The following is a 21,832-nucleotide window of genomic DNA, read 5'->3' as shown; positions in this document are numbered from 1 at the left end:
TCGCAAAATGACATTCACGACCGGCAAATTTATTCCGTTCGTCGTGCCGCTTGAGGGGGAGAAATTGTGTGCTTAAAGTTAACCAGGTGAGCTCGCAAGTTAGCTTAACAAATCGAAATGTCAATTTCGGCTACGTTAAATTAGCCAGAAATCTAATTTAGTTTGTCGCATCATTAGCTAAGCTCAGTAATTTACATTTCAGTAAGTACCTTGGCCAGGTTAATCCAGACGCTGCTATCTTTGCAGAAAATCAACAGACGGTCATGAATCTGTGGAGTCAACATCCTTCATGTCAAAAAATACGGAAAAGAATTCTGGCCGTCCACGAAATAAGCTCGTTATTTTCAGTGGCCAGTTGCAAATTCAGGTTAACCAAAGGACACAAAAGCAATAAAATGCTAATCATCATTTTTAGTACTGACACAGTTCATTAAGAATCTTCACTTGCTTTCTTGGAAAGCTAACAAGGCTGGGATTTGACCTACGCGCTTAAAAAAAAGAAGTCATTTCAGAGCATTAAGCTGTAGTTGGCCGGTCGCGAACCTGACTGACCGACAAATTTAAAAGCGTAGAAAATGAAATATCCAAGAAGCAAGCCTCCCATAAAGAGCTTACCTGCGCACTGCAGCTTAAAAGGCTATTGCTATTTTATTGGGCAAGCGCTCAGACTTATTATTTTAACACCGGAGGGCTCAGAACATGTTTTACTGACCGATTTTACAGTCCGACTCCGTACCGCATTATCTACAGCAGACCTGAATATCATACGGCCGATAACCGTGTGTGTTTTTGGACGCAGCGTTGTTCTCGCTTGCGATTACAGTGCCGAACCGTAATGATCACGGCTAGCTGTCACAGCCGAGAGTTTGTTTCAATGCGGACCTGCGCAGCACTGCCGGAACAATCCGGCAACGCTCAAACATAACAGCTGCAACTGTCTCAACGCTGACTGAGCTGATTGAGTCAAAACGCCTTTAAAACTCATCTCAAACCAGCGTACGCATACAGCTTGAAACATTTAAAAATCTAGTATCAAGTTTTTTCAGCCTCTGTTTCTGTCCCATATGCTGAAGAGATTATAAATGGTAAACTAAATAAATAAGAACAGCTGAAGGCACACAGGAAGATACGAGTAATGGCAGCAAAGGGGGGCTCCAGTGCTGCCAGGCTCCAAAGAGGCGTGGCCTAAGCGCGCCTCTGAAGATCCGGTCTTCATTAACACCCGAGCTCGAAAATGAGCCCAGGTGGATTCAAATAGAGCTCCTGACTCCGCCCCCGCCAGCCGAGCCCCTGGAGCGGCTCGTCCCGCACTTCCTGTCTGCGCTGACTCCGCCCACCTGCGCACCCGCCATGCCCCGCCCCCCCCCCCCCCCACCTCCTAAAGCCAGGGCAGGTGTGCGTCCGGAGCTTTTGAGCACCACACAAACCGGGACGAGCTCGGAGAAGCCCCAGAGCTGTGAACGCTTCAGTATTTTTAATGAGCACCACAAGGCCACCAGCCGGACGTCAAGACAAACTGCCGACTCCAACGCGGTCCGAGTTTGTGATGAAAGCCATGGTCTCTCCTTCCAAATATGGGCAAATATGACCATGTGATCAGCTGATACACCCGCACAGCTCACCTGTGATGGTACATTAACACTGCTTTGTGTTTGACCTTCACTGCTTCGTGTCTGACCTTCACTGCTTTGTGTTCGACCTTCACTGCTTTGTGTTCGACCTTCACTGCTTTGTGTTCGACCTTCACTGCTTTGTGTTCGACCTTCACTGCTTTGTGTTTGACCTTCACTGCTCTTTGTCTCTGACCTTCACTGCTCTGTGTTTGACCTTCACTGCTCTTTGTCTCTGACCTCCACACGTTCTCACTCCGCCGCCCACCTACCTGCGTTTAAGTGGCATTCCTTGATCTGGTACTGAAGCTCGTTCTCGTTGGGAATGTCCTTCCAGGTGGCCAGGAAGACTTGGCGCTCTGCAGCGGGAAGAGAACGCAATCTTACACCCGCGTACATTCCAGAGATTTCCCAGTCAGTTTGTAGCCATTTAATGTGATTATTCGTACAGTTGTATTTATTTTTTATGACGTTTGCAGGTCTTAATGTTTTTTTTTTTTTTAATCTGTTAGCTCGGCATTGCTGTAAATGAGACCTTCTGAGATTGAAATAATGGTGAACTGAGTTGACCCAGACGTGCACCAGAGACTGCTGCGAGCTGCTCTATGACTCACCATCTCTTACACGCAACTCCACGCGAAAGGCTGTTAAAGAACACAGCTGGGCTCAAATACCGTCACTGGGCTATTCTGAGATAAGGAAGGTCAGGCTCATTTTTATATAGATTTTATCCCATTTTATTTTTAACTGTGCATTTTCTGCAGGCTTGTGAACGTTTGGGATTTTGATCTGGACAAAAAAAATGGTTAGATATGACCATTGTTGACTATCTAAACAACAAATAGAGGTAAAATTCATCCATATGAATCACAGGTAACTGACAGTGTGCACTACAGTAGCCAGCAGTTATCTAGGGTGGTCAATAACTGGCTCCAGCGTCAGCTTCAGGGTGACAGGGACTTTTTTTTTTAGGAATAATCACGTCTCAGTGCGCAACAGCGACCCCGTGTGATCAGTTGGGTACGTGCAGTCTGGCTGCACAGGCTGCACATGAAGGACGAGCTCAGGTGTAGACCGTGGAGCTGAAGGAGCGCGAGATTTAAAGGAGAGCGCGTGCTAGTCTGTGCCATCCTGACCGGAGGGAGGGGAAACGGGTCATTCCGTGGGGGTGGGGGGGGCGAGAGGGAATCTGACTTTAAAGGTTGCAGAAGGAACCTAACAAAACATTTAATCAAGAAAAGTTTTGAGTTGATGATGAAACAGGGTACTGTTTGTGTTCTAACACCGCAGACCCTACGGTCTACAAGCCAGGTGTGTGTGGCGTGTGCGCGTGCGTGCGAGACGTTCAGACGGAACGCACACCTACCCATTTTTCCGTCCTCCACAAAGAAGATATTGAGCGGAATGAGGCAGCTGAAGTAGAAGACGTCGATGCTGTTCTTCACAGCCACCTGTGGACAGAGGACACGCAGAGTTAGAGTTGTCCGTAGGTGGTAAATGGACTGCATTTATATAGCGCTTTTATCCAAAGCGCTTTACAACTGATGCCTCTCGTTCACCAGAGCAATTAAGGGTTAGGTGTCTTGCTCAGGGGCACTTCGACACGCCCAGGGCGGGGGATCGATCCGGCAACCGTCCGACTGCCAGACAACCGCTCTTACCTCCTGAGCTATGTCGCCCGTACAAGAACAGGCGCGCAGGACTCGGCCCGGCACCAGAGACCGCCCTAATCGCGCGGAGACCGCGGCCGCCCCGCTCGCGGGAAGAGAGGCGTCCCGTTCCCGTTACTAACGGAATCCAACGCGGAACACGCCGGAGCGGCAGGACCCCTTTCTTCTGGGCAAGACGGCTCACGCCGCGCGAATCAGGCAGACACCCAGAAGACGAAGCCCCCAGCAGTTGTGGATCTGTGACATCACGCCCGGCCTCCCCTGCGATTGGTGGGGGGGGGGGGGCTCCGGGCGGGCCCGAGAGCGACGGGCAGAGCCGCGTGACGGACGCGGGCCTCAGCGGGAAAGGCGTGAGCGAGTGCAGACGAGCGGCGCTGTCGCCCTCCGTCGCGCGCGGTGGCAGCCGAGCCGCAGAGTCACGGACGGAAGCTTCCGGAAACGCGCGGCCTGGGCCGTCCTTTTCCCCGCGGGAGGAAACCATTTCTAAACCGCTAAAGCTAAGCCCCCCCCGTCCCCACTCGCTGCAAAACACCGAAACACTTTAAGAGAGTAGTACACCCAGTCCAGAGAGGCTGACACGTTTCAAGTATCTGAGGTAGACGATCCACCAAAAGGAAACCGGTCAAAATCCATCCCCTCTGAACAGCCATATTAAAAAGAAAAGAATAAAAAAAGCAAATAAAAATCAAGTTTGAGGAAGCTCAGCCTCCTATCGCAGAGGCACACAGAGTTCTCCACCCGTTTCAGGGAGAATTGATTCAGGGGCCTCCCCAGGGCACTGAGTTCTCTATGGCTCCCCAAGACGGAGCGGTGCGAAGTGTCCGAGCCGTAGTACCTCATTACCCCCGAGAAGCTCCGCCATCTATACCAGGAATGTGGGGGGGGGGGAGGGGGGGAGCTTCAAAAAAACCCACACAAAGGAGCGCGGATAACCATCTGTCCGTTCAGCCGCCGCGAACAGCCTCGTATAAAGAATGAGACGCCTCGCCGTCCGTGATCCTTATCGCGGCGGCCCACCTGAGCCAGCCGCTCGACGGCGCCTTTGTGACGCTACTCGCTCGCGCTGAGGCGCTGCCCTGCACAGGGGGCGCCGTTGTGTCTCGCCGACATTAACAGAGACGTAGCGGAGCGGCCTGCTCCAGATTCATCCCTGAAACACTGACCTCAGCAGATCCTGTGCTTGGTTTGACACAGACGATGCATTTTTCCTCTTATCGTTTAGTATTCCTGGGAGCTCATTTTCTATGGCACAGCCCTGACGTCGCAAGTGAGTTTTAAGTCGACTGCTTATGTCTGGAACAAGTGGCCTTTGGTCAATTAGTAAATTGGGTGACCCCCCCCCTCCCCCCAAATGCAAAAACAGCATCTATTTGCATCATTATTTATTATGCATTAATGTGCAGAGCAATTTCAGAACATTTAAACAGCATCTCAAAGGATGCTGAATTTTTAGAAGGAGTGGATATGATACTGTACAAGGCATGGATCATCTGAGTCAGTGCTCTGGAGTGAGTGCTTATTTTTATTTATCCATTTCAAAAAGATTTATCGCCAAGCCAACCCAACGAACATCCGCAGTACGGCGAACACTAAAAATGAGTAAAAATATTAGAGCTTTAAAATGGTATCACCCACTTCTGCCTTTCTGATGTCATCATGACTGACAGAAACGGAACAGCGGTTCAACGTTCCGTTGTTTTACGGCTACGGCTGCGGTCTGCTGAACGAACTCTGAGGAGATTCGGAGCGTCGCAGCTCAAGCAGATGCTTGTGGGATTCTCCACCTCACACAGCGACAGCAGAGAGAGAGAGAGAGGGAGAGAGAGAGAGAGAGAGAGAGGGAGAGAGAGAGAGAGCACGGGACGACGGGAGAAGGGAAAGGTGCCAGTGAGAGAGAAGGCAGCAAGAGGGCAAGGGAGAGAGTAAGACGAGCGAGCGAGTGAGCGAGAGAGAGAGAGAGGGAGAGAGAGAGTGAGAGAGAGAAAGAATGAGCGAGAGAGAGAGAGAGAGGTGGCATCGGGACACGGTGGATCATGGGAAAGGTGCCCACGTCGGAGCGAGGCACGCAAGCTGTCCGGCACAGCTGGAGCAGTTAGCGACCGGCCTCGGCTGAAGGGGTTCAGAGATCGGCCGTACGGAGCCGTGCTCAGAGCCGTTTGAGGGCTACGCATGACTTCCATTCAAACGAGCACAGGCCTGGGACAGAGGATTCAGAGGACAGGAAGGCTGCCCACCACAGGCCCTGAAGCGGCAGAAGAAACCTGCCGGTAACACCGTGGTTGATTTTGGCAGTGTGGTACAGAGGGGAAGGACCTGGTCAGGTTATCACACAAAGAAAAGAACATCAGCTGTCTGGCAGGGTGGGCTTGTAACCCAAACATTGGGGGCTTCAATTCAGAATTGAACCTGAATTTTTTCAGTACGGATGGCTGTGTGGGAGCGTGAAATGTATATGATGTATAAATGCTGCGTAAATCGTTCTGGATAAGAGCTAAAAGCCAGTAATGCAATGTAACTTAACGTCTACCCGGCGGTATAAATAGGCACCATGCAGAATGCGAGCTCCTGGGGCCAGAGCGTTCCACTAAGCGAATGGACGTGGTGATAGCACTAAAAGGCCCGTCTCTGATGTGGCCGCGGCGGGGGAAGGGGGCGGAGCCGGCCTGTGGAGCTCCTGTCGGGGAGCGCACTTCATTTTACAGTCGGCTGCCCTCTCCCGGCCCGTCCCTATCAAACTCAGCACCGTGACGACGCTCACCGCCGGCACGTTTCCCCCCGCCGCGCGGTTCACTGTCCCCCCCTCGCGCGCCGCGGCAACCCCCCGCCCCGCCCCGCCCCGCATCGGCGTAACTGGTAAGCTCCTTCCCATTAACCCTTTCAGAGGACAGAGAGAGGAGTTTTGAATAAAGAGGTGCGTGTGGGTGCGTGTGAGAGAGAATGTGTGTGTGCATGTGTGTGTATGTGTGCACATGTATGTGTGTGTGTGTGTGTGTGAGACAGAGCATGTGTGGGTGTGTGTGTGTGTGTGTGTAAGAGTGCATGTGGGTGTTTAAGGTCGGGGGGGTACCTGCAGGTTGTTGAGGGGGTCCATCTTCATGACGGGACCGATGGTGTTGAGGGGCAGGGAGATGTCGATGCTCTGGCTGGGCATGAGCGGGGTGTGAATCGGCAGGGGCGTAGTGGGGATCATCCCGAAACTGTCCGGAAACAAACACAGGCTCGTAAGCAGGCCAAACTAAAATCGCTGACAGGCTTTTCGCTTTCAAAAAAACCGAACTGCAGGACTCACCTCAAACAGCAAGGTGAACATAATGCACAAAATGGCTGACGACAGAGATGGGGGGGGGGGGGGGGGGGGAACAGATCTGCGGTGGAATTTAGCTTTTGGAGGTCGCAGACGGAACAAGGACACGGGCGCTGAGGTGGAAAATTTAGAGCGCCGCGTCGCCAGCGGCGACCGTGCAGTGCAGCCAATCAGCACGGAGCAGGAAGCGCTCCGGCGCGGGCCCCTCCCTCACCTGTTCTTGTTGAACTGGATGGCGAAGTCGGTCATGTGCTGCAGGGCCTTGTTGGTGAAGCTCATGTCCATGTACATGTGGCCCTGCCGGCGGGAGAAGGTTCCGGCGATCTCCAGCCCTTTGGCCTTGACCGCGGGCAGCCACACCTGCAGCACAGCAGAGACACTGATGAGAGCCTGACACACGGGTAACACACACACACACAGACACACACTCACATAATACACGACACACACACACACACACAACACACACACACACACACACACAGGTAATACACACACACACACACACACACAGGTAATACACACACACACACACACACACACACACACACACACACACACAGGTAATACACACACACACACCACACACTCACAGTAATACACACACACACCACACACACACAACACACAAAAGGTAATACACCCCACTCCAGGTATACACACACACCCCACACACACAGGTAATAACCCCACACACACACCACACACAAACAACACACCACCAAGGTAATACACACACACACACACAGGTAATACACACACACACACTCACAGGTAATACACACACACACACACTCACAGGTAATACACACACACACAAAAGTGAGGCCACAGGGACTCTCAATACTCCAGCAAGTGCGATGTGGAGGGCATCTGCTCCTGTCAGGCATCGAACCCCACACAACGCTAAGCTGAAGGGCGGTGAGTCAGAGCGCGCGCTAATAAACAGCACAGAACATCAGGCGCGCTGCCTCCGCTGACCCGCGCCCAGCAGCTGCCGCAGATGTTATTAGACACCGCCGTACGGCCTCGGCCGCCGCCCCCCGCAGCACGCCGTTACGTTCGCGCGCCGGCCCGCTTGGACCGGCAGGAAGCGGCCGACGGCCGCGCGACCGGGGGCGTACTCACGGATTTGGGGGACACGTAGCCGCCGGTGGCGATGGCCATGCCGCTGGAGAGCTCGAACAGGTCGTTGAGGCCGCTGCTGAGGGCCGCCGGGGTGGGCGAGGGGGCGAAGGTGCTGGGCACCGAGGACGGGATGAAGTTCTGCCCCACCTGGGAAAACGGAGAGGGAGAATCACGCGCCGTGAGAAACGCGGGTCCAAACCTGAGGGCCAAACTCCACTATGTGTCCACCGCTCTACAGAAACCCAATTAGAGGTTAAGGGAGTAAGCTTTGGGTCAACAGGAACTCAATTACTGGTTAAAGGGACAGGTTCGGGCTCAACAGGAACCCATTTATTGGTTAAAGGGATGGGTTTGGGCTCAACAGGAACCCATTTATAGGTTAAAGGGACAGGTTCTGGCTGTACAGGAACCCATTTTAAGGCTTAAAGGTTCTGGTTCACCTCACCCTAATGCTGACAAATTTGCCGCTCTTTGTGTAGTTCTGTCTCATTTTCCGGTTCAAAATTTTTTTGAAAAACCACACAAAACAGCTCTGCTGCACCTTGAGGGAGGTCGTGTCAGGACACGGAAGGTTCCGGACCACAAAGCGGGAGGATCAAAGCATGCACCCTCAAAGACCGTGCCGTGATTTTCAAAAAGATTCGCCTGGGTTGCCAGCAGATCAGGAAAACACGTACACGTGAAGCTTTGCATGCAAATTTAAAGAAACTGATTGGATCGTTTCAGACAGCTAGGGGCCAGAAGGAAAGACAAAGACACGTCCTGCTTGATACTCTCCTCCTATTGGCTGGGAACCTGGTGCATCTGACCTTTAACACATGCAGACTGCAGACAAACGAGCGATCGGGCAAACGAACGTAAGGAGCCACTTACTGCAGGACTTCCCCCAACACCTCCTCCCAGGTCTCCCCCGAGCTAGGAGAGAGAAGACCCACACCCAGACCCACACAGACAGAGCAAAACAGAGGGAAGAAGAGAGAGAGGGAGGGAGGGAGAGAGAGAGAGAGAAGCGCTTAGTATCCTAAACACAAGAACACAGCTTCCACCCCACCATTTTAGTCAGCTGTGAGGACGGCCCCACTCCCCAAGGTCCTTAATGCACTCAGAAGAACATTTTGCATCTGAATAGGGGCGAGAAAAATGAGAGTTCATGTTAGATGAGCAAGGTGTTAATAAAAGCAGCCTCACCTCCCCTGCCCCCCAACAGGCACACACCAGTCCCCTAAACCCACCCCCCCGCCCCCTTCCCTACCCCCCCCCCCCTAATGGACACTCCAGACCAAAGACTGGCCCCGCTGCTTTTGGAGAGTAACCCTCGCCTGTTAGCAGACGTGTGAAAGGATGAGGAAACACACAGCCGTGAGCGATCGCAAAGCCCCGCCCCTCCCTCTCGCTAATTACGGGATCGGTGCCGCCCCGAGAGCGCCGAATCACCGCGACCCGCTGCCCCCCGGGGGGCGAGGATGGAACTGCATCCTTCGTGCCATTACAACACGCCACTGGTCAGGAGGGTTTACTCGAGGTTCGATGGCCGTTGCGGTGTTTGTCCAATTGAAATCCGTCGCCGAGACATCAGGGGGAGCTGGAGGTGAGCCGGGCCTTACCTGCAATCCATCTGCGCAATTAGACTTTTACGGCTTTGCGATGGGGCTCGAAGTTCACCCTGACCCTGCGTGACTGCTATCGAAGTGCCACAAAATGGCGGTTTCAGAACGAGCAGAGGCCAGACGAGATTTACGGACTGACGTCACCATGACAGGCACGCGTGGGAGAGCGACTGGACTGACTTTGCAGCCCAAGAAGACCTAAGCAAGCCACGTGCTGGTTCACAATTCAGTTTCAAGGTTGAACATTGATTAGAGCGTTAACAGCGCACCGTGAAGCGGCTATGAAGTTTTTTTTCTTTTTTTGTTTTTGGAATGACACCTACCGTGGGGCTTGCATCCAAAACACTTTCAATCACAGGCCAACACCTGGAGCAGGACACGGGCCAGATATCCGCCCCGCGAGAACAGCAGGGTTGCCCAAAAACAGAGACCGGCTCCCTCTCTGGAGCTTCAGAGCTCAAACGCGGGGTAATGGCAGGAGCCCCCGGTACAGGCACGGCCCCGGTGCCGCCGGGGGCCGCCGGGGGCCTCAGCCTGGCTGAATCAGTTCCATTGTTTGTGTGCAGCAATACCGCTTCATTACATCACTCGCTCCAACGGCCGCGGATCCACAGGGACGCGCGCGCCGCTGAAAACACGGGTAAGGAAACACCCGCCAGACTCCATTAACACCGTAATCTGCTCCTCGAGGGGCCGGAGAGGAAGCCGCTACCGCGCCTCAGTCCTGAATGAGAGAGGCGCCGGCGGCAGCACGGCACAGGCTGGAATTAGGAATCTCAGACCACAGGAGGAGGGAGAACATTCAAGATACTCTCATTTATGAGCAAGATACTCAAGCACAAGTACTGGCCGTTTCAGGTGCCATCTTTAGGGCTATACCTATATGAACTCATATTCATAGGGGCGGCAGTGTAGTATAATGGGTAAGGAACTGGTCTTGTAACCTAAAGGTTACAGGTTCAATTCCCAGGTAGGACACTGCCGTCGCACCCTTGAGCAAGGTACTTAACCTGCATTGCTTCATTATATATGCAGCTGTATAAATGCTCTGTAAGTCGCTCTGGATAAGATAAGAGTGCCTGTTAAATGCCTGTAATGTAATGTAATGTCATAGGCTTGTCCAACGGCTGCAAAGTCCACTAGGAGTTCTGGAGGGTGTAAATAAGGAAGCGACTCTTTTTGAGGTGCGGCTGCCCGCTGTGGCACGAGCGCACCCGCGTGCAGCTGGGCGCAGCCAGGCCGCGGATGCCCGTCTGGCGGGACGTCACGCCCCGGCAACGTATGGTTGCTCGGAGACTGTAACACCCCCCCCCCCGTCTCCGAGCAACCATACGGCCAATCGCGCTTCGCTCTGCAGGGCACACACACATACACAGTGGTGCACCGGTGCCATCAGGATCGTGTTCTGGACCGAGGGGTACATCACTGCGTCACGGACCTGAGCTTCACCTGGATTCACCCCCTGGGATCGGCCTGAAGTGAACCCAGTTTTTATCCTCCTTCACCTACTTCATTATCCCTGCACTTCCGGCATGTTCCATACCCCCCTCCCCCCAACCCAAATTCTCTGCAGAAGACGGCTAACAGCAGAAAGCTAGCAACAGACAGATGTAGACCACCTGGAATCTAAGGTGAATCCTCACACCAATGCTAACATGGAAGCAACAAGAACGCAGTTAGTTATTCAACCCATTTATCCTCTACAAAAACCATGCACACATTCCCCGCCCCCCCAATACCCCTATAAAAAGCGTTCTCTGAAAGGTGTCTGTTGATGAATCCTGGAACCTGGTCCAAATTTCAATGTTTTCAATGAATTTCATTTTTAAAAATGTGAAGGACAGCATCAGGATGTACGCCTTTCAATTCAAACCCCCCAAGAAAAAGAATCAAAGTTGTGAACACACCGTTTCGGGTGCATCGGTGCACATCGCATTCACATGGCATATCTGGCCGGCTGTCGAAAGGGGTCAGGTTTTTAAAAAAAGATTCCAGACCCCGGGCTCGGACGGTACGTGCCAGACCGCACGCATCAATCTGTCCGGCTCTGACCCTCCTGACCCGAATTCCCCTGTGAGGGCATCTCACACACCGTCTCACTCTGGGAAAAGCTGCTGCAGCAGTCCTGCTATCAGTGTGAGTGTGCGAAGAAGACATACACCCAGACTGACGGCAGGCTCAGAATATTTATGACTGACTTTCAGGCAAAAACGGAGGGGGGAGGGGGTGGAACTATCCTTCTGCTAAATTTTGTTTTCATTTTTTGCTTTCCCGTTACATGTGCATTTAAGCCCCCCGATCTAACACGCGGAAGGTCGCAGTCTCCACCCTCAGATTATATTTTCTAGTATCCGCCACTCAGCCACCTGGCCAGGCCAGACAGAAAAGAGATTAACTCTGGGAACGCAGGACGGAATTAAACAAACAAGATTGTTCCCCTGTTCCCCTGTCCTGAGGATCTCACATTCTGTGCAGCATTTCAGTCTGCGTTCGGAGGTTGTCCCGGGCGGTCTAGACTGCTTTTTTTTTGGGTTTGTTGCAGGTAGCAGCGCTGGACCGATTCGGCGATAACGTTCTGACGCACAGTCCTACCGCGTGGCGGTTCCGGTCCCGGCTCGGGTTCGGTCACGTAGATCGAGAGATCGATATCTCGCCCGCATGGGCTATCGGGCTGGGCTCTGACATGGATTTCATATCCCATCCTCTCGCCTTAAGTGTGAATATAAAGTGTTTGGCTTTCTGTATGCAACAAGTTCTCAAGTTATCAGCTCTTTGCCCTCGAGAGAGATACCACAGTACCTGCACTGAGCAACCGATCCAAACCCACACTTGAAACAGTGTAATATACCCGTTAGGTGATCACAGCTAACTGAAAGAAAAAATCTCAATTCTGCTGAAAGGGTCAAAAAACAAAAACCATGGAATTTGTGGAGAAACCATCTTTGTGCCTGCTCTTATTTATACATTTTTATTTTGTCTTCAGTGATTTGTATATTAACTGGCAGGTTGCCTGCTACATTAGGGGTTCCCCAACCCAGTCCTAACTGCCCCTCCAAGATCCTCCTAACAGCTCTGTGAGCTCCTCCTAACTGCCCCTCCGAGCTCCTCCTAACTGCCCCTCCAAGCTCCACCTAACTGCCCCTCTGAGCACCACCTAACTGCCCCTCTGAGCTCCTCCTAACTGCCCCTCTGAGCTCCTCCTAACTGCACCCTCTGAGCTCCTCCTAACTGCCCCTCTGAGCTCCACCTAACTGCCCCTCTGAGCTCCACCTAACTGCCCCTCTGTGCTCCACCTAACTGCCCCTCCGAGCTCCTCCTAACTGCCCCTCTGAGCTCCACCTAACTGCACCCCTGAGCTCTTCCTAACTGCACCCTCTGAGCTCCTCCTAACTGCCCCTCTGAGCTCCTCCTAACTGCCCCTCTGAGCTCCACCTAACTGCCCCTCTGAGCTCCACCTAACTGCCCCTCCGAGCTCCTCCTAACTGCCCCTCGAGCTCCTCCTAACTGCCCCTCTGAGCTCCACCTAACTGCCCCTCCGAGTTCCTCCTAACTGCCCCTCCGAGCTCCACCTAACTGCCCCTCTGAGCTCCTCCTAACTGCCCCTCCGAGCTCCTCCTAACTGCCCCTCGAGCTCCTCCTAACTGCCCCTCTGAGATCCTCCTAACAGCTCTCTGAGCTCCTCCTAACTGCCCTTCTGTGCTCCTCCTAACTGCCCCCCTGAGCTCTTCCTAACTGCCCCTCTGAGCTCCTCCTAACTGCCCCTCTGAGCTGAGCAGGGCTCCTCCTCTAACCCCGCCCCCTCAGGAGAGGTTTCCCCTGACGGACAGGCTTCCCGCTCGCAGCGTAATTTCAGGATGTGCCGGCGGTAATTGGACTGGATCGCGAGGCATTAGCCGGTGTCAGGACCATTTTGCCATGACGGCACATGACTTTATACTTACAGAAATCGAGACTAAATATAGTCCCCCCCGCGCTCAGCCCGTCCCGCCCGTCTAACGCGGCTGTCCTGCCGTAGATAGAATCTGCCCGTCTTCATCGGGTCCGTTAGGCTGCGCCACGCTAACTCACCGCATTACCGACTCAATGCAATGCATTGTGGACGAGCGCGGACTGAACAGAGGTCGCTAACGATAATTGCACTTCACCCTCCCCTGTAAGATTACTCTGGGGTCCGGACTTGCGCTCTGGCCGATCAGCCAGTCAGGGAACTCGTTAACAACGCAGAGATTGGGGCGCGTGAGAAAGCTCCTGCCGGACAATGGGTGGCATCCGTGCCATCAAAAGGAGAACGTAACCCCCCCCCCCCCACCCCCCACCCCCCCCGCAGAGGGCTGTGTCTACAGCTATATAAATCCAATTACTTTCCAGAGGAAGGGAATCTAAATCTTACCCTCCTTCTCAGTTTCTATGGCAGGGGAATCATCGTGATTGATTTGAATTAGATTTTTTTTTTTTAATGGGGAAAACGAATAGCAAAGGAAGCGGGGGAGAAAAAGTAAGTTCATGTTTAACTTTGTTTAAGGTGCGCTTCTTCTACAGGGTATTCATCGTTTGCCGTCCCACTAACTGACACGTCGACCGTCCACGATAGAGTGTGCTGGTGCTCGGCGAAGCAGTTCCGTTCGTATTTTAAGAACCTCGGAACCGAACCCAAAGCCGAGAGACCGGTTGCCGCCAGAACAGTGTGTGGAATGTCCGCCATTCTGACATTCAGCCACTGAGGCTGCGATAAAATTTCCAAACGGCCGGCCTCAGGTATGCTTCTTACTCAGGGCCCTCATCACACTCAGGCTCTACTCTATTAAGCGGTCGACTAGCGCGGGCGAAGCCGCGGACCGGCTAAACGGAGGAGGAAGGCATTAGATTCACACGAGCGCCGTTTCCCCTGTGAAAAGCTCCTTATGATTCTGTGCAGCGGGGTGCCGCTGAAGAAATGGCCGACAGACATCCCGGCTTGGGACTCCAGGGGCAAAGGATCCTTAATTAATCTGGAATTAAGACTGAACGCTGCCCCGTTTGGGATTCAGCAGTGCCGGACGGAGTAATAAGAACATTTTCAGCGAGGCCCCGCCCAAAATAAAGGAGGCGATGCCTTACTGTGTGTACCCTCTCCCATCCTGTCCCAAGAGAGAGTGGTCAAATAAACAACCCCCATCCGTTTCCCTGACCCCAGCCAGTGTTCATTCATACAAAAAATCGGTTTGGCAGTTGAGATTTAAAGGTCTTGTTGACTGAAGGCGGTGGATTAGGGAGTCTGACAAACAACGTGTTAGTAAATGTTTGTGCATGCTAGATGAATTAATGACATTCAGGTCTCTCTTGCAGAAAAACAGAATATTATATTTGGAAAGTGCTTGTTCTGGAACAGCATATGCAATGAGTAAGGTCCCAGCTGGCCACAGGGCTAAAAATAAAGCTTGCAAACAAACTCAAAGGCATGATTCTTAGCTCTCTCATTTATACCAAATTTAAAACTCTACTTTCTCATCTCACCATTTGATCCAGCGTTATTTTCTGGGCTGCTTTACCTGTGGACTTATGTTGACTTGTTTATCTGGCTGAAGGAAGTTCCTACCTTTTACTTCTTTTATGAAACCAGCAAAAGGCCAGAAAGCATGACTTTCCAATTCCGGCTTTTCACAGCTGACTCACACGTTCGCTTCTCGTAACATAAGTGAATTACTGTAAAAGGAGAGCTCAAAGGGACATTTTAACCGTCCAACGTGACTGGGCCGTACGCCTTCGGGATTCCATTAGGAAACTCTGCTGTGAACCGGGTGTTGACCTAACCGTGCTAATTACCCAATCACCACACCAGCATCGAGATCAAAGGGACTGACCGTTCACCACACTGCTGAAATATGTCGAAGCCTGGCGACCGTGTTGACTTACAACGAACACTGGGCCGGACCGTTAAATTGGATTCCCATACACTAGACAGACCGAATGAGTGCTGTCAAGCCCTGAGGGAAACTGAGGACTTCAGAATTCCCCATAAAGCACTGTGACTTCCTGCCAAGGGCATTGTGGGGGTCAATGCACATCAACACTCGACGCACCACTGCACAGGAAAGAAAATTGCATCTTAACAAGTATTTTAGGCTTATAATGAGACTTCATATCTTTTCTTCTCTCAAGTAGAACATATTAGCTTGTTTTCCATTATTTATTGCGTGAAATTTTCTTACACCATTGGTAATCTTGAAATGAGTCAAACTCTCAACTCACTGGCAATATTTTTGTTTTATTTCTCCTCTGTTTTTTGCCAAACAAGATTCTAAGTCTAAATATGAATAAAACACTTGCATAGATCGACTCATTTTTAGTTCTTCGCAGTGTGTTGCTCTGCATGTTCCAATCCGCTGGCTGAAAAGGGTTCAAGGAGGCGCCACCAAAACAACTGCTCAACAAATCCCCTCGAATGGCCTCAAGAGCAACGGCTGCAGAGAGGCAAGCGGTCTTAGCGCGGTGAAATACGGCCGGTAACCGGTCTGAGCTTTCCCCCGCGGACCGCTTCGCCGTCGTTAGCGGGCCGATAACGAGGCGGCTGGACGACATGCCCGCGTCCCGTCCGCCGGCGACGTCGGGCTTTAACGTCGTATCGCCCCCTCCCATCCGCCGATTCTGTGTCACGTTCAGAGCTGTCTCTCTGCGGGCCCTGAGCCGAAGTCCCCGGGCTAATTACTCCAGAGGAGCGCCGGGCTAATCCGCCATTAGCGTCTCGGCGGAGCTCGAGCGCGGCGAGCGTCCGCCGGGGACCTGGGCGGGTGTGACGAAACCACGGCAACCGCGAAAAAGCAATCTCCTCGCGTGTCGAACACAGGGCGCATCGCCGACCGGGGACCACGGACGTCGGCTCAGGTCCCAGAGCGGCCGCCAGACGCAGCGAATGTGATACAAGAACGTAAAATGGAGGGTGATCGAGTGTCACTTCACTAGAAAGCAATAGGACGTAGAAGCCCGACATCGTCAGTGGACGGATGCAGATATACTGTCAAGCTGCCTCGTTATCAGGCGCCCTGCGACAAAGCCGTCGGCGTTAGCATCGCGGGCTACGGGGGCGGAGCCTGCGATCGTAGCCTAACTCGCTGACGCACTGGGACTGTCAAGCAGCTCTGGCGCTAACGTCTGCCTGCGGATAACGCCCTTCCTTCTCTCCGGTTTAAAAAAAAAAAAAAAAAGACACCATAGACGTGCATGAGAACGCTAGCTTTCCTGTGCGTGCGGCCGGAAGACTCACCAGGCTGTCCAGCCCTCCGCCCAGCAGGTCTACCGCCCCCATCTGCATGGAGGACACCTGGGGCACGTTGACGGGGGGGCCCAGGTCCAGGTTGAGCAGGTCCCCGAGGAGGTCGCCCTGGGAGGGGATGACCTGCGGCTGGTCCTGGGGGGCGGTGGGGCCCGCGCTGACGGGGCTCTCTCCTGTGTCGATGCTGAGAGAGGAGGGGGGCGGGGCCACAGTCCCACGTTTCATCATGACACAAGCGTAACAACGTCGCCATGGAAACACTCTTACCAAGATATTCTTTGCGGGATTTCTGCGTATTGCTGCTCATTTAAAAATTAAACATTTTCAGCGATATTCCAAACCATATTTTCTGGCTTATGGCTGTAACGTTTTTTTTGTTAGCAATACGATTAACTCAAGAATCCGCAAAAGCTCCCACAGCTTTGCACAGCATCTAATCAGTTTAAGGATTTCAAATAAGCAGTAGACCCAGTTCTCTTAATGACAGAGGATTTCCCAGCGAGCACTGGGTGAGGGTGGGGGGGGGTAGGGACGGGGGGGGGGGGCGTACCTGCCGGGCTGAATGGGCAGGTGCTTGCGGTGGATGCCGTGGCTCCCCTCCACGAAGGCGTTGGGGGGCTTGTGGTAGACGGAGGCCAGCGACCCGATGTGGCAGATGAGCTCGTCCAGCAGGGTGGGCTCGATCAGGTCCGTCTCCTCGGAGATGAGCGGCTTCTCCGACAGCACCACCTCCTTGGCCGTCACCGGGTCGGTGGACAGCAGGCGCCAGTAGATGTAGCCGCGGTCCCGGAGGTCGGGGTTGTCCGAGTCCTGCGCGGAAGGGGAGCACGCGTGACCGGCTGTGACATTTGGGTCACGATGAGTTATACTCCAGCGAGTGATTTTAACAAGAGAAAAAAAACAAGAGCAGACAGCACCTGGGGACAAGTGACTTCACACAAGACTGACTTAATACACCCAACAGAGTCTCTGGAGTACCGTGTGACACAGACAGGGGAAACATGAGGACAAACAAATACAAAAACATATGGGTGGGAAAGAGCTGATGGTCAAGGGCAGAGAACGCCAGGTTCTGATGAGACTGTGGAAAGGGGATCATAATGATGATGGCAGTGGTGATTATGATGGTGGCAGTAATGATGAAGATGACACCAGTGACGATGATGATGACAGCAGTGATGATTATGATGTGACAGCGATGATGATGATGAAAATGACAGCGATGATGATGATGAAAATGACAGCGATGATGATGACGAAGATGACGATGACAGTGATGATGATGACTGATTCAGTGAACTGAAAGGGAGGTGCTTCCAGGCCTGAGGCCAGTCTCACCTGTGTGGCCAGGCTGAGGACTTGCTGTACCAGCTCCTGGGTCTCTGAGGGCTTCTTCAGGAACAGCTTCACGATGGCCGTCAGCAGGGTGAGCTGGACCTGCAGCCAACACAAAAACAGGCTTGCGATTATACACATGACTGCATGGCCAACAGCTACTGAACCGAGAGAGAGTTCCTATGAAAATTTAACTGAGCCCCAAGTCTGTTTGTTTGTTTTTTTTGAAGGGGAGGGGGGGGGGGTCTATCTGAAGAACAAAAAAAATGGAAGTCTGTATAGCAGCCCACCTGTCAGCCCACCTGTCAGCAACAGTTTGTGACAGCCAGACTAACCAACTGGCCAGCTGATTGACTGACTGATTAAGTGGCTGCCTGACTAATTGACTGACTGGCAAATTGGCTGACAGACTAAGTGGCTGGCTGGCTGGCTGATTGGGTGACTGACTAAGAGACTGGCTGGCTGATTGGCTGGCTGACTAAGAGGCTGGCTGGCTGATTGGGTGACTGACTAAGAGGCTGGCTGGCTGATTGGGTGACTGACTAAGTGGCTGGCTGGCTGATTGGGTGACTGACTAAGAGGCCGGCTGGCTCATTGGGAGCTAGAGCGTGATTGCTGATAAGAGGCCGGCTGATTGGCTGACTGGTTTACCTGCGTGCTCTCGTCGTGGAAGCCCTCCAGGAAGCTCTCCAGCAGCTCGTCGGCGTTGTCGATGCGCTCGGCGTACTCGCCCACGATCCAGATCATGGCGGCGCGCGCGTCGGGCTCGTCCAGGGAGTCCAGGTTCTCGCACAGCGTGGCGATGATGCTCTCGTACCTGCGGCCACAGCGTTACGCCTCAGCATCCGCACAGGTGTCGTAGCCATTGTTCTCCAATCGCAAGCCTTCGCCATCGCTAAGCGCAGCACTGCACTCGGCTAGCGCGGGTCACTCACTTGTTGGGGTACTTGCGGAAGATGTCCCTGATGACCACTATGGCTTCCTGCACCACATAGTTGACCTTGGTCTGGATGAGGTCCAGCAGGGTGCTCACACAGCGTTCTGCCGATTGCTACACACAGACACACACGTGCACACACACACACATGCGCGCGCACACACACACGCGTGCGCACACACACACACACACACACACCACACAAAAGGGTTTCTGAGTCTCCACTCTCAATTACAGACATCACACACCGAAGATCAGTATACAGAATAATACAATGTTACTGCTATAACAGAGTGAACTTTCCCCCACCTGGCTAATGACATCACAAACCAACACAAAAGCGGCTGGTGCCTATTGGCCCTGCGATTTTAGGAGCAAGCGCTGTTTTACCCAACAGCTCAGGATTGAACACTGACAGTTGCTCACAGAACCCCAGCAGGTCTTATGCGTGTGCTGAACCCGCTGGGTTGTGAAGCCGCTAGGCGATGTTCGCGCCGCAGGGGGCGCTAGGCCACCCGGGATGGCGGTAATGACCCCGGCACCTTCCCGCCGCGCGCTCCTCACCTCCACTTTGATGGCGCAGCGGCCGATGGCGCGGACCGCCTTGCGCACAAAGTCCACGTCCACCTCGGTGGCGTACTCCTTCAGCTCCGCCAAGACCTGCAGACACAAGCGGCGGAGGGCAGGGGACGGTCAGAGGGCACAGCACCAAGCCCCACACAGGGCTCCACGCCAACACATTCTCAGAAGCAGCACATGCCCGTAAGCACAAAGATTTAGGAGCAGGCTAATGCATCCTAATTAATAGATGTCCTAAATTATTTATCCAGTTAGCACACAGCAATTTTCAGGAGCAAATGCTCCTAAAATGGGAGCACTGTAGAGCCCCTGCCGTGGTGAATGGGCCTCCTTTATTCTCCACAGAAAGCCAAGAGGCCCAAAACCACGCAGGCCCTCCTGCTCCAGTTCAGACAGACAGACAGACAGACAGACAGGACCCTCTGTGGGGTGACGGCGAGGGAAATTTCGGCAGGGCAAACGGGGGGAGAAAGCGCTCCGGGGTTGGATCACCCCGCTCAGGCGGGACGTTTACTCAGGCGCTCGGACGCTCGCTCGCTCTCGCTCGGCCCGCCGGCGTTAAGCTCCGTGATTTACGCCCCGACGCCGCGCCGCGCCGGTCTGAGCGCGCCCGGCCCGATAACGACGCCCCCGCGACCGTAAAAAACGTTCCGCCGCGTTCGGCCCCGCCTCTGCGGTCGCCAAAAGCCGGTTAACGAGCTTCCACACCGCACTCGCCAACCGGCGACGGCACCGAAACCGCACCCGGCTCCACTCTACGGCCATAATTAACCACACTGCTGTACATAAGCAATATTCTGTAAAATAAAATATCATGTAAAATGATAACGTTATTCTCACTGTGTTACTTCAGCATTGCGAGTCCTGCGTCTGCTCTATTAACCTTGACTGGGCCGTAAAGCACAGGGGGACATTCCAACGGGTTAATCAATATCAGCCTCACCGGGGAGGCCACAAATCACTGACAACACCGCCGGTAAACACTCGGGTCGCTGGGAGACTGCCAAACGCTGGAATAACAGCACCGGGCTGGGTCCGGTGACGTGCCAATGGAGCACCGGCATACAAAAACGAGATAACGTACCACAATTTCGGTTTCTAACGTTCAATATGTTGGTTTTATTAATCTAATCTAATCTAGATTATTGCTGAGGGACGGTGAGATTAACAACGCTTTGGATCATAGGTAAAAGGTCAAGTTTGGTAAAATATTATTATTGTGACAACATCAGTACCTGGGCGATGTTGGCCTGGGAGGCCAGGCGAATCATGATGTCCAGTTTCTCCAGCTTGACGTAGATGGGGTCGTTGTACTTGACAAAGAACACCTTAATCTCCTGCTTGAGAATCTCAGGCCTGTGAAGACAGACAAGCTGTTTAGCAGCAAGATTCACCTGTCAATCATTTTCACTGGTCCACCTGCTCCCACCGGATTTGACACGTTTCGAACGCACACAGACAGCTCCTCATAAAACCTGCCAAAACAATGCAGCAAACGAGACGGACGGCGGGAGACAGGAGAAACCAACATGGCTGCAGACAGACACTAGAGAAACACTGCCATCTAGTGGCAGGACCTGGACACGGCAACAGAAATCAGAGTGACACCGCCACAGGCAGGGTTGCAGCAATTAATTCATCCATACGTTATCTAACCCACTTACTCCTAGTCAGGGTCGCGGGGGGTGCTGGAGCCTATCCCAGCATGCACTGGGCAAAGGCAGGAATACACCCTGGACATGTCACCAGTCCATCACAGGGCACACACACTCCATTAACACACACACTCACACCTAGGGGCAATTCAGACTCTCCAATTAACATAACCAGCATGTCTTTTTGCACGGTAATTTACCAAAGAGCATTACAGGAGCAGAAAGGCATCGTGGGAAGTGAAGTGCACCGAGCCTGTGACGCGGCACAGGGCGCTGAGGCGAGGCTCACCTCTTCTGGACGATGAGGTTGATGTTCCTGAGGGCCACGTACTGCACCTCGGGCTCCCCGGAGAGCAGGGTGACCAGGGGCGGGGACAGCTTCTTCAGCAGGGTGTTGTAGTAGTCCGAGTCCTTGGGCAGCAGCTCCAGGAACTTCATCAGCACCTTGACGGCCGACAGCACCACGGCCGAGTTGGCGTGGGACAGCCGGGGGGTCACGCGCTCGCAGATGCTGCACGGGGGGGAAGGGTGAGCTTCTGTTTTCAACATGGTACCATGGCAACACACTGAGGTCTGTAACACCTCAAGGAATAACATTTTCAACTGCCAAACAACAAGTCAGTATGTCTGGCTACCTTTTACTCAGGTACTGGATATGTGTTTTTACCACCATGCCAAACATAGTGTGTTCTTACCAGGAAATTAAACAGATTAAAGAGGAACTCCAAAACTCATTATTTATTAATTGATGTTTTAAT

General features: G+C 53.1%; 1 protein-coding gene across 3 annotated transcripts in view; it reads right to left on the bottom strand.

Annotated features, from left to right (window-relative positions):
• ap2b1 (adaptor related protein complex 2 subunit beta 1) overlaps positions 1-21,832 on the bottom strand; it is a 37,685-nt gene that overhangs the window by 10,410 nt on the left and 5,443 nt on the right. For 2 of the 3 annotated variants that reach the window (XM_064352334.1, XM_064352333.1), the window contains exons 7-20: positions 21,364-21,585; positions 20,655-20,775; positions 19,405-19,500; positions 18,839-18,954; positions 18,555-18,720; positions 17,907-18,005; positions 17,119-17,378; positions 16,560-16,752; positions 8,586-8,627; positions 7,713-7,859; positions 6,799-6,944; positions 6,348-6,477; positions 2,977-3,061; positions 1,883-1,969 (exon numbers count right to left, since the gene is read on the bottom strand). In XM_064352334.1, coding sequence (XP_064208404.1) covers positions 1,883-1,969; positions 2,977-3,061; positions 6,348-6,477; positions 6,799-6,944; positions 7,713-7,859; positions 8,586-8,627; positions 16,560-16,752; positions 17,119-17,378; positions 17,907-18,005; positions 18,555-18,720; positions 18,839-18,954; positions 19,405-19,500; positions 20,655-20,775; positions 21,364-21,585 — 1,910 coding nt within the window. The remainder of the gene's footprint in view (positions 1-1,882; positions 1,970-2,976; positions 3,062-6,347; positions 6,478-6,798; positions 6,945-7,712; positions 7,860-8,585; positions 8,628-16,559; positions 16,753-17,118; positions 17,379-17,906; positions 18,006-18,554; positions 18,721-18,838; positions 18,955-19,404; positions 19,501-20,654; positions 20,776-21,363; positions 21,586-21,832) is intronic. The other variant, XM_064352336.1, reaches the window with a different exon arrangement.

Source organism: Anguilla rostrata, chromosome 9 (assembly GCF_018555375.3).
Source record: "Anguilla rostrata isolate EN2019 chromosome 9, ASM1855537v3, whole genome shotgun sequence".
NCBI lineage: Eukaryota > Metazoa > Chordata > Actinopteri > Anguilliformes > Anguillidae > Anguilla > Anguilla rostrata.
The sequence above is the reverse complement of the archived record's forward strand: the minus strand, read 5'-3'. Positions and strand labels throughout refer to the sequence as shown.